We start from the raw sequence: 13,047 nt of genomic DNA on the forward strand, positions 1-13,047 counted from the left end.
ATTTTGAGTTACTCGATTAGGAAATGGAAGTAGAAGATGAAGTGGTGGAGTTATGTTTCACAATGGTGGAACAATATTGTTGATGCGGCGGTGCGGAGCGGATGGATCTACAAAATTAACACACCAATACCAAAATTTGTGAAAGAATCAAAAGTAACATGAGTTAGGATAAATGACCTGAAATGATACATTTAATCCTTATATATCAAAACGGTTGAAATTGTTTGCAAATGATGCGGCATACTAGAGGGTGGAATCGTCTCTTTTTGGTTAGAACATCCTCCTCGATCTATTTCGGTATGTTAATGTTAAATTTCTTTTTTGACAGTCTCATTGTAAACTTAACGTGATCATTACTTTATTCATATCATAGTGAAACTCATACATAGTGAAAAATCAACAATTTCTGCCATAAAACAAACAATGGTCATCCTGCAGTTCAAATCTGTCCAAAAAAAATTAACATATCATATGCATGCTTTATAGGTTATAAATTGCTGTCTACAATTGCAACAGTAGCCACATCGACTTTATTTGCTCACATTTTGTTACAAAAACCAACGTTCCCAACTTCTATTTTGAACTATGATATGTTTACAACACATGGTGAACATCCGATAAGGCGAAATCATTCATGTGCAACGCGAATGACTTGCTTACCGACGTTTTTTCCGTGGAAAAGTCCAACAAAAGCAGCAGGAGCACTTTCCAAACCCTCATTCATGTCTTCAAAATACACAATCTTTCCTTGTTTATAGAAACTTGAAACCTGTTCCAAGAATTTGGGGAACAAGTGCAAGTAATCGCTTTGCAAGAAACCCTCCATTCTTATGCGCTTATAAATGAGAGAGGATAAATTGTGAATTCCTTTGGGATTGGAAACGCTTGATTGAGAAATCATTCCACAAACTGCAATTCTACCATGAATCTTCATGTTAAGAAGGGCTGCATCAAGCATGTCACCACCCACATTATCGAAGTAGATGTCAATGCCTTGTGGAAAATACCTATCAATAGAGCCATAGAAAAAAAATGTTAGATTAATGAAGTATAACGATCAACTTTTTTAGATTGAGTTATTTGAAGTATCTACTAACATACGCGCTTGTATGACAGAAGAATTTACGGAAACAGTTTATGACATGTCCGTGAGGATCTTGTTTAAACAGTTTAATAAGCGATTATCATAAAAGTGTTTATGCAGAAGCTATTTCTATGACAAAAGATAAACTCAAAATGAACTCTTTTCATCTAAGCTATAAGTTGTTTTTAGAAGCTGTCCTGAAGTGCTTATAAAAGTAAGCTGAAAACAGTTTACGGAAATGAGATAAATTGTTTTCTTAAATTTTCTCAAATAATCTTACAAGTGCTCATGTTAGTAGAAACACTCAATTGGGACAATTCCAAACAGAAACAAGATGTTTCCAGCTTATTTTTCTAATCTCTCTAAAATAACTCTTGAAAACAACGGATAGTATATACGAAAAACAGTTAACATTATTTTATTTTTGTTATAGAAATAGCTTATACACGAGCACTTATACGATAAATGTTTGTGTTGTATGAACTTAATTGGGTCTGATTAGAACTCAGAAGTGCTTGTATAAGGAAGTTTAATTTTCAAACAAGCTACTTCTTAAATCATTTTAATTTCCAGACACAATTGCTAACCATTCAGAACTATATAACATCCTTGAACTTGATACTCACCTTTTTAGAGCTGCATCCAAGTCCAATTCTTCTTTATAGTTAAAAGCTTCGTCGAATCCAAGCTTCTCCTTTAGAAGTTCAACCTAATGTAACGGATTTATTGAGTCAAAAAGCAAACTCAACTAAATGTCTGATCCAAGTATCTATGTTTGATCTATTTTCATACAGAAAAGAAAAGGAAAAAGCAACTTGAGCATTAAGAATAACTTAATTAAGTGTTTATTCTACAAGTTATTCTAGAGGTGTAATTAAGAGCTTATTTTCAGACCTTTTCTTTTGAGCCAGCACTTCCAACAACATAGCAGCCATGCAACTTTGCAAGCTGGCCAACAAGTTGACCCACAGCACCAGATGCTGCAGATACGAAAACATATTCGCCACTTTTTGGGGTACACACCTCATAAAATCCGGCATAAGCAGTTAAACCTGGCATTCCTGTAAATTAACCGGATCAATTCACCGTTCGAACCCTGATGAAACAGAAAATACTAACGTTTGTCTGTAAAAGCGGATTAAAGAAGTTACCTAGAAGACCAAGATGGAAGGAAAGAGGAATGTGATCATCAGGCTCGATTTTTCGCAACTGCAGTGCTTTAGTGATATTGATGATGCTGTATTCCTCCCAGCCAGTTAACCCGGAAATGAAATCACCAGCTTTGAAATTTGGATTATCAGATGCTATTACTTTAGACACGCCAAATCCTTCAAGTGGCTTCATTCATCAAAATCAAAACAGATTAAATTAAACACAGGTGCTCAAATTAGTGTATCTTTGATTACAAGGTGAATATGTGATAAAAACTGATTTTAGAAGAATTGATTTTCGTAAAAGAAAAATGAATTGAACGTAAAATTTTAACATGTATATAAGAAATTGCAAAAAGCTGGACATGTTTTCCAATCAAAATTCCTTAGGCTTTGTTTGGTTTGATGAAATCAACAGAGCAGAATGAATATTAGGATGGAACAAGCCAAATTCTTCGTTCCGTCCAAATCAGATGGGAAGAAATATGATGGTAAGTGATAGAATTGAATGGAATCCGTACCAATGTACCACTTCATTCTGGTATGCTCCATCCAATTTTAAATAATCCAAATAATGGAATACCACTCAATTCCATCTCATACAATTCCGCTCCATCCGATTCCATTAATCCAAAAAAACAAAAAAAAAAACTCGTTGTAGCAACCAAACATCATATAATACTCAAGCACTTATAGGCTTTCGGAAGGTGCCATACTGCAAAAACAGTCTAATTCTGCAAAAACGACCGCGACAAACCAATATCGGAAGGTGCTGATACCAATATCGTTACTCACCGTTTTTATCATAAAGAACAAATTAACTCACACTGCGACGACCGCAATCACCGTTAAACACCTGTACTGACGAAATCGCGACTGCGACGGTTATTTAAAACACTTATCATATCATATATGAGCTTACGTATAAGTTATTTTAGAACTTATGGACACGTCATAACCTACTCTTCCTAACAATTCCACAAGTACTTATGACAATAAATAAGTCATTCAAAAAAGACGTTTACTCTATAAACTATTATATTCTCTCATAATTTCAAAAGTAACAACTAGATGAATTCAAAACTGTGAACAAACTAGTTTAGAAACCAATAAGCGATTAAATTGAAGGAACGGTGAATAAGCAGATAGTGGTTAGTTAGTTAGTTAGTTAGTTATACCTGTGAAGGAACGAAGGGATGAATGTAAGATCCTTGAAAATCACGCATACGACCACGCATATACGGATCGCAAGAGAGATAGAGATTCTTGACGAGAAGCGATTGTGGTGGAAGTTGTTGATTAAGTTGAATATTTGAAAGTTGAAGTTCCATGTCAGTTTGTTTGGGAACTCCATCGATGTAGCCTTTGAATATCACCTGCTTGTTTTGAACTTCTGAATTTGAATTTGCCATTATGAGATCTGAGTTGAAATTGCGAATGACAGGAAGAAGAGAAGCGAAAAGTAGTGGTAGAAAAGTTGGTTAATCACGTTTGAAATTTAAGCAGTTAGAGAGTCAAAAATAAGCACGTTGGTGGTAGGTGAATAATAATACTACTAGTCAATAGAGATGCACGTGTGCACATAAGTCTCTCCACCTAAATTCTAATTAATTATTATTTACTTTTCACAAACAAATTCAAAAACCTTTCATATTTACTTTAAAAAGCACAATTTATAACAAACTCTGTAGAGACGATCTTTATTTTATTACTTCTTTTGTATTAGTACATTTGCTAAGAAAAGTCATTAACAAACAAAAATACTTGGGAGTAGCTAGAGTGATTCTGCCAGATCTACTCAAGAGTTTGTTCTTCCAAGATGTTAATCTTTTGTCTATTGTGAAATTTAAGTCCTCTTTCTTCACTTTACATGTGAACATAGGAAATATAAGACAGTTATTCAAATTATTAGTGCTCCTAATAGTTGTAATGTTGGTAAGTTTAGTGATTTTGCTCATAGCAACTCTAGGGATAAGGGCCACTGAAGTCTCATAGACAACAACATGATTACAATGGCCACTAGAGAAAACTTGCTTCACAAGTAAGCAAATATCATGCCCAATTATATGCCAATACTCCAATACTATCCAGGTGCTTTGCAAGGGTGCATTTGATATAAAGCAAACTTGACTTCCTCCTCAGTCACATGTTTAGCTAACTCCACTTTTTGGTATTCCTCAAGGGTATGTGTATGATTTACAGCAAATAGATCCCGGTAATTCTCACCGGGAGTATGTAACTTTTTTTATAAAAATTATTGGCCTTTTGATGAAGGGTCTCATCATCAATGCATCAGATATTTCCTGCAACATGGAGGCTGTGAATTTTGTTTATTTTCCTTCTAACCACTGTCTGAGCATGGAAAACTTCAGTATTCTTTTCACCAAATTGTATCCACTTTTCCCTTTATATATGGCACCACAAAATCTCCTGATATAGAATTTGATCAACTTTTCCCTTTATATATGGCACCACAAAATAATTTGATCAACTTTTCCCTTTATATATGGCACCACAAAATCTCCTGATATAGAATTTGATCTTATACTAATGTTACATTCCTACTAGCTTACCACCAAACCATGCATGTTTTGTTGTTTATATTTACAAACAAGTTCTATATAATAATATTCCATTCTTTTTCAATTAAAAAAGCTGCACATATTAATTAGTTTTTTAATTAACTTTTTCAATAATATAAAAATTAAAAAAGCATTATTTAGTTTCTCAATAATACTCCGTTCTTTTATTTAGTTTTCAATAATACTCCATTTTTTTATTTAGTTTTTTAATTAACTTTTTCAGTAATATATAAATTAAAAAAGCTATATTATTTAATAATTATATAATTATAAAATGTTTAAAAGTATTTTAATTAACGTTTTTTTATAAAATATTTAATTAACTTTTTTTATAATTATGTTTAAATGTATTTAAAATATTTTAACGTTTTTTTATATAATTATATAAATGTATTTTAAATATTTTAACGTTTTTTTTATAATTATATAATTATATAAACAAAATGTTAATTAAAATTATTAAAAAAATATAATTATATAAAATACATTTAAATATTTTAATAACTATTTAAATATTTTAATAACTATTTTAATTGCCCAATTTTTTTAAAATGTTAAAAAATTTATAAAACATTTTTATTAACGTTTTTATTTACATTTTTATTTTATTAATATTTTTATAATTATTAACATTTTTATTTTATTAACGTTTTTATTTTATTAACATATATATAAAATATTTAAAATATACATTTAAAATACATTTATATAATTATATAATTATAAAATACTTAAAAATACATTTAAAATACATTTATATATTTTATAATTATATAATTATTAAATAATACATTTAAATATTTTATAAAAAAACGTTAATTAAAATACATTTAAATATTTAATAATAATTAAATAATACATTTATATAATTATTTAAATATTTTGTATGTACAGCGTTTTAAAGTTATTATAAAATAATATTAATATTTGTAAAATGTTAAAAAGTTAATATTTATAAAATGTTAAAAATATTTATTAACGTTTTTATAAATTTATTTTTATTAACTTTTTTAAATATTTATAAAATGTTAAAAATATTTATTAACGTTTTTATAAAATGTTAAAAAGTTTTTGTATGTACAGCTTTTTTTTATTAAATCTATATATATTTATTAACGTTTTTATTAAAAATATTTAAAAATTTATTAACGTTTTTAAAAATTTATAACAAGAAAGTAAGTCATAACTTATAACAAAGTAAGTTATAAAAAGAAAACGTGACTGGTTCAATGGTTGGAGGATCACCCCATAGTCATTAAGACTTGGGTTCGAATCCAATTAATTGGGAGTTTTGCAACCTATCCACACCACCTAAGCAAGCAATGAAGATTCTGTGCCACCTCAACAGATTCAGCGCCAACTCACCACGCCCAGTCAGACAAACAAGGGACAGGGGTGAATAGTATTTAACCCTAATTTATAAACCAAAAATACACATTCAATCTGTATAAAAAAAATATTGGTTACATTTTACAGGTGAAATAATATGTTCTTATAAACTAAATGTATATAAGATTTAATAAAAATTCATAAACACAAAGTGATATAATATCTTGATAAAATAAATGTATGTAATTCAACATAGCTTGTTCAACTTATAACCTCTAGAAAACAAGATTCCAGGTGAACCACAACATACATTTACTTAAGGGAAAAATAGTAAATATCTTTTCACTTTTACTTCCACTAAAATTTAAGACCAACTTGTTAATAATCATTCAGAAAACAATCAAATAAGAATCATTCAACTAGACCTATAACATAGATTCTGGTTACAAATTTATAAAATGGCCAAAAATTCAGTCATAGTAGACTTCATGCGTGCCTACAATGTACTTCAAAAGAAAAAGTAAAACAACGAATACAATCCTTCACTAAGTAAGCAAGCAATTCATACAACACCCATTGTTTGGCACGTCAAAATAAATAAAGCTCGCGCAAACAATATTCAAATGAGAAACTTCAGGTAAGAGAGGGCATCTAAGTTGGCTTCCTCATGTTCCGCCCAGCACGCATTACTTCATCCACCAATAGCAATTGAGATGTTATAACTGGCCTGTATAACATTGAATTGAAAGTAAGAGGTGGACATGGAGTGGAAGTAAATTGACAGTGTCAAATAGTCAATATAGAAACATACCCCGAGTTTATGATCTGGCGCTTCACAGAATAGTTGTCAAAAATACCCTCCAATTGAGGGTCTATAGATTCTCCGGTGTTTAGGTTCAAACCAACAATATTCCCTCTGTCATGATCTCCCTGAAAAAACCCATTCAGCAAGTGGATTATTAGTGACAATATGTCTTCTACTTTATATGAACACTTGCATACAATCACATTAGAGGTGTGAAGAAGTATAATAAAATTAAAGGAAGCATACCGTAAGGGCAATAACCGCATCTTGAGTGTCAAGCCCAGAGTTTTCAGCAAGTGTCTTAGGCACCACAAGAAGTGCATCAGCAAAAGCCTCAACACCAAGTTGTGCACGCTGTTTCAAAGTTACAAATATCGTCGGTGAAATATTCAACTTACAAATAAAATAAATGAAACTTGGAAAATGTAAGTCATTTATATTACCCCTTGAACAGTTTTCTTAACTTCGTTTATCAGATGTTGTCTAGCAGCAACTTCAAATGCACCAGCCCCCTGAAAATGGGCAAGGAAATTCATTTCATGTCAATCACAATCACCATAATAAAAGGTGCAAAGCTAAGTTCTGTATTGAAGGGTATATATAAATTCTACTATCAAAAGCCAATAGAATAGCTGATTAGCTAATCAAATAAAATCTTACCAAGACAACAGATTCATCTTCAATGGTATTCTTTACTGACCTCAAACCATCACGGACAGCGTCTTTAATCTGAGCTATTGTGTGGTCATTAGGACCTGGATCATATTGAAAGCATAAGCATTGCAGATTAATCTCAACATAAATCCAACAATGGCAAAAAATGAAACAGAGGTTGCTGTAAAAATGTAGTGCGGACATGTACGTGTTAGGAAATGAACCTTTAATCAAGATTGTGCAAGAAAAGGGGTTCTTCACATTCTCCACAAATGTATATTTATCTTCACCAAGGACATGTTCATATACCAATCCTGCCCAACCTAGAGATTCAGGAGTCAAGTCTTCTACAGAGTTTACAGCCTCTCCTCCACAAGCCAAAACCAATCTTTCCATGTTTCTCCTCTTTGCTCGGCGTAGGGCAATTATCTAAAACACAAGAGAAAATAAGATCAACAGATGATATAGTACAGGCGAGGAAAATTGTTATAGATGCCAGCCTAAATTCACAACATTAGCAATATGCAATTGGTGATCCATGTGTTCTAACAGTTACATTATTATTTGTTTTACAGTGTATATTTTTTGTGCAAGACAGTGGATCTGATTAAGAGTCATTCTTAAGAATCTGAATTGATAATTGTTTTAAAGCAATTTAGCAGGCATGTGAAATAGATGCTCATATGTTACTTACGCCTTCTCTTGCAAGCATGTCCAATGATGGGGGATCAATTCCTTTTTGGTTGATGACAACAAAACTGCTATCATTATCAGCACAGACCTGCACACATACAAGAATGAAGGCAGTTAGGCACGAGCAATAAGATCAGTTTACTACTTTTTGCAATATAGCAGAAGAACAAAATGTATGAGCGCATTCGAACATGTAAGAATCAAAACATATAAAGGGGAAGTCTTTTCTACCTTCCTTTTCAGTTCAATGATTTTTTTAACTTTTTCATCAACCTGACGCCTTTCAGCTATAACCATGGCCTCTCTCTGTTCAGCATTTGAGTAGAAAAAACCTGAATTTATTTCACTGAAAAGAGAAAATGTAATACTGTTAATGTCCATATACTCAACTCGTAAAGTTGCATTTAAACTAATGTCACTGAAAAGAGAAAAAGTGACGCTGTTGAAGTTGAAGTAATTCTTGTAAAAAAGCATGATAGAGTAATAGAATAAAGGCTATTTACGCTACGTGAAGCTAGCTACAGAAACATAATAGACGAATTAAAACAAATTCAGTTCTCTTGTAGTGCAAATAGACTGGATTGAAAACAGTTTTGAGAAAGTGTCAACATAAAATTCATTTCGATAGCAAAAGACATTTTGAGACTACCAAAATTTTCCGTTTAATCCAAGAAAACCTGGCTTAATTTCAGGTTAACAAAGCCTTCCTCGGTGATGCAGAATAAACATAAAATTTATATTGATGACATCACTTCATGAGCTCACCAGTCACCACAGATTTTCCTACACAACACAATGTGTCTGAAGAAACAAAAACTACAAGCAGCAAAGTAGATGTGCCAGTTGAGGAAAAGCTGGCAACAAGTGGTTTGTTTATACAAGTATTAAGCCAAATACCATTTGAGATTAACTAAACAATTCAAACATCAATTTCAATATTATTCACGGATCTATAACAAGCTCGCTTGGGTTGTGTCCATGCACTGGGGAATATGTATGATAATGTCTTTAACTCTCGAAACTCACTGGCATGTGTTTATAATAAAAGGTGAAAAAGAACCAATTGATTTCCATTTAAGTATGACAAACACCCATGCAGAAAACATAAGTTGGAAGATATTGAGTTGATTACCTCTTTTCGTATTCTAGAGATACATTGCATGTCAAGATATGACAGTTCTCTGCACGTCGCTTCATATCAGGGTGTCGAGAACCGTGATCAAGGACAAGACCCTCAACCTAGAAAATATAGATGAACCGAATGATTGCAAGATAATAATTTGGGAAACTTTATGTAACCCAGTACATATAAGTGACAAAAAAGGTCAAGTTATAGTTAAACATGGGTCACTATTTGCGTAATTGTAGATTGTACAAGATGAAGAATGAATGATTGGGCCTAACGAAACCATCAAGATAGGGAATATATGAAAAATGTGGGTGCAATATACACAATAAGAGAGAAACCTGCCAAGAGATAAAGCTGAGCAGTTTTCACTCAGCTTGGCGACCAAAAATTAAAGAATGTCACAGATAGTAACAAATGCACTAGAAGTCAGACTAGAGGTCTGGACCTAGAAGCTAAAGTCTTTCGGCATTTTGTAATATGTAAGTTCAATCAAATGTAGCAAAAATACAACGTAACTACAGCAAAACAAAGTAGATTGCTAGTAAAACTTACGAGTTGGTACACATCAACATTCTAAGATGTATACAAGTAATTCAGGAAACTGATAAATTTAAAACAATAATATACAACGAACTGAACATGTTCAGCAGAAGAGTGGCATAAAACATACCAAACGTGTGTCGACATCAAACTTTTGCCGCATATGCATAATCTCAACCATAAACAGATCAATTGCTTCCTCAGGCTTACGGATGCATAAAACCTATCATAACAAATTCATTGAACGCCCATTTGTAAAAGGTCAAAAAGACGAACAGTGAAATAAACACACTAACTTTTCATAATTACAAGGACTCAACAAATATCAATATCGCAATACTCACTCACCGCATCAACAACTATATTTGTCAATTGATCAGCAAGTGCCTCATACAACTGCAAATGAAAAGGAAATACAAAATAATGAGAACCTATAGCTATCCGCCGAGTGAAAAACTATACTGTTAAGTTATTTGTTCAATCTATCCACAATTACCAAATTTGATCAACTACCATCTAAAACAAGGATAAAATGAAATAAAATGCACCTTTGTCCTCACTGTTGTTCTTGCTACCATCTTGAGAATCTCTTTGTCAGGCTCGTTACCCATGACAACAGGAGTCTTAAACTTCTCAAGAAATTGTAGAGTTGCTCTCTTTGCAATTTCAAAACCATCAACCAATACACGTGGATGCATACCTAAAATAATCATATATCTCTTAGCATTTGATGCAAAGTAATGATGGAAAATACACCCACAGATATATATTTTTCATATTTTTCATAGGGGAAACTTAAATGAAACTTCGTAACCAATTAACAATCACACAAATGAGCAACAGGGCAAAAAACTCCCTAACCATCATCAATGTAACGCTCAGATTGTCTCATAAGTTCCCCAATGAAGAGGACAGTAGAAGTTGTGCCATCTCCACTAATGTCATCCTGTGCAACCGCCGCCCTAGCAATCATAATAGCAGTCGGATTCTGAATTTGCTGTATAGCACCAACAAACAAAACCAGCTCAGCATTCCACAAAAATTTCAACAAAAAGAAACAGGCAAATTCATTTTATTTTACCATAACAGTTTCAAACTAAACATAAATGCGGACTATTCACTAGTGACACATGCATAAATACCAAACACAACATTAACACATCAACATCACTAATAATTTGCTAAAATAGAAGTAATTGAATGTTCATACATGCGTCAAATTTACTAAAACCATTTTTTAATATATGTCACTTTACTAAAACCATTTTTAAAGTAAAAATAAGGCCTACTTGGATGGGCTTATTTGAGTTTACCTACTAATATAAGTTTTCCGACACTGTGTGTGAGACTTAATCAAAATAGCTTACGACATTTTTCAAAAATTGTTTTGAACTTATTTTTATAAATTCTACAAAACACCTAATGAAAACAACTTCTAACATATATAAAAACAATTCAAATTTATTTTATCTTGTCATAAAAATAGCTTATGCAAGCTTATTCATTAATGCTCATTTTGATAAGCACTTCTGCTATAAGCTGCAAATAAGTTGTTTATCCAAACATGCCCATAATCTTCATCTATAAAGCACCAAACCAACAAGAACACAAAACTAAATCTGTGTATAAACACAGATGCACATACACAACACTAACTAGAAAAAAATGGAAATAACTCATAATCAGTTTGGATTGGCTTATTTGAGCTTATGTTATGCCATGAGTTTTGTGACACCGTTCAAAAGAGCTTATTAAAACAACTTATATAGCATTATTCATAAAAAAAATTGAACTCATTTTTATAAATTCTCAAAAATAATTTACGAAAACAATTTACAGCATATACAAAAATAATTCAAATTTATTTCATCTCTCTTTAAAAAAAATAGCTTATGAAGCTTTTTCATAACTTCTTATTTCCAAATAAGCTGTTTAAACAACTTCATATTACATCGTGAGTTAAATTTGATAAGCACTTGTGCTATAAGTGCCAAGTGCCAAATAAGCTGTTTATACAAATAAGCTGTTTGTACACATATTCCATCGGTACACCATAAATCAAAGCAAAACGAAATCAGCAAACTAACCATTTCTTTCAAGAGAGTGTTACCATCTTTGGTGAGTTTGATATCACCAGAACCACCAACAAGCCTGATTCACAGAAAAAGAGTTAGGTTAACAAATCAAAAACTGAAATGAAAACGGAGAAAGTAGAAGAGTTATTACATTTTGATAGTGCCTTTAGGACCGAGATTGGATTTGAGAACATCTTGCAAACCCTTAGCGGCATTGATGTTCATGTGAAGTGCCTCCGATTTGTTCAGAACTTCGGCGTTAGGGTTTAACATTCGTATAGACATTTTGGCGGAAAAGGAACTGAGATGCGATATGGAATGATCAGTGTGCGTGAAGGAAGGAAGGAAGAAGAGAAGAAAGGGAGCGGTTTAGGGGTTTGGAGTTGCAGTGAAACGACGCCGTTTTTGGATTTGGGTTGCAGAAGCTATTGGGCTTTAACTGATAATGTTCACTTCTTGGCCTATTTTTTTTTTTTTTTGTTAAGGGTGTTGTAAGAAAATAAATGACGAAGAAAAAAATATTAATATGTTACTTCTTTTAATCATAGAATTATCCATTAAATTTTGTGTGCCGATTAATTATTTTAATTCAATTTTAATTTATTTTATAAAAAAAAATTTAACAAAAAGTGCATAAAATTTGTTTCATAAAATTTTATAAAACATATGTTATGCATAAAGTAGTCAAAAGCTATAAAATACAAAAACAAAACAAAAAAGATTGAATGATTTCTTTCTCCTTTTAAATTATTTCATTTTTAGGATAATATCTCTATTTTTTTTATCAAAATCAATTGAATTATTTAAATATGTAAAAATCAAAATCAGATTAAATTTGGATTATGAATTTTGAATATATTAATTAATTTTTTTATGCACTAATTCACAAAGAGGTCATCCACACTGTAAATATTACATACACATTAACACAATGTACATAATCTCACACACTATTAGTTTGGGATTTTTAGGATTTTTTTAGTTTGGGCCTTTTGGAGCTTATGT

General features: G+C 31.6%; 2 protein-coding genes across 2 annotated transcripts; both read right to left on the minus strand.

The window, feature by feature from the left end:
• Positions 1–446: 446 nt before the first annotated feature.
• On the minus strand, positions 447–3,757 carry LOC131608719 (2-alkenal reductase (NADP(+)-dependent)-like). Its single transcript, XM_058880235.1, has 5 exons — positions 3,414–3,757; positions 2,236–2,422; positions 1,979–2,145; positions 1,711–1,793; positions 447–1,007 (listed from the first exon to the last, which is right to left on the minus strand). The coding sequence occupies exons 1-5, from the start codon at positions 3,645–3,647 to the stop codon at positions 629–631; spliced, it is 1,050 nt and encodes a 349-aa protein (XP_058736218.1). The 5' UTR covers positions 3,648–3,757; the 3' UTR covers positions 447–628.
• A 2,791-nt stretch (positions 3,758–6,548) lies between these two features.
• LOC131608716 (T-complex protein 1 subunit zeta 2-like) lies at positions 6,549–12,441 on the minus strand. The gene is made up of 15 exons (XM_058880233.1): positions 12,194–12,441; positions 12,055–12,118; positions 10,829–10,964; positions 10,516–10,667; positions 10,316–10,363; positions 10,098–10,190; positions 9,431–9,537; positions 8,530–8,644; positions 8,300–8,386; positions 7,830–8,034; positions 7,612–7,706; positions 7,395–7,463; positions 7,198–7,305; positions 6,958–7,076; positions 6,549–6,873 (listed from the first exon to the last, which is right to left on the minus strand). Exons 1-15 carry the CDS (start codon positions 12,325–12,327, stop codon positions 6,798–6,800), a joined length of 1,608 nt encoding a protein of 535 aa, XP_058736216.1. The 5' UTR covers positions 12,328–12,441; the 3' UTR covers positions 6,549–6,797.
• Positions 12,442–13,047: the final 606 nt, after the last annotated feature.

This window comes from Vicia villosa, linkage group LG6 (assembly GCF_029867415.1).
Source record: "Vicia villosa cultivar HV-30 ecotype Madison, WI linkage group LG6, Vvil1.0, whole genome shotgun sequence".
In the NCBI taxonomy this organism is placed as follows: domain Eukaryota; kingdom Viridiplantae; phylum Streptophyta; class Magnoliopsida; order Fabales; family Fabaceae; genus Vicia; species Vicia villosa.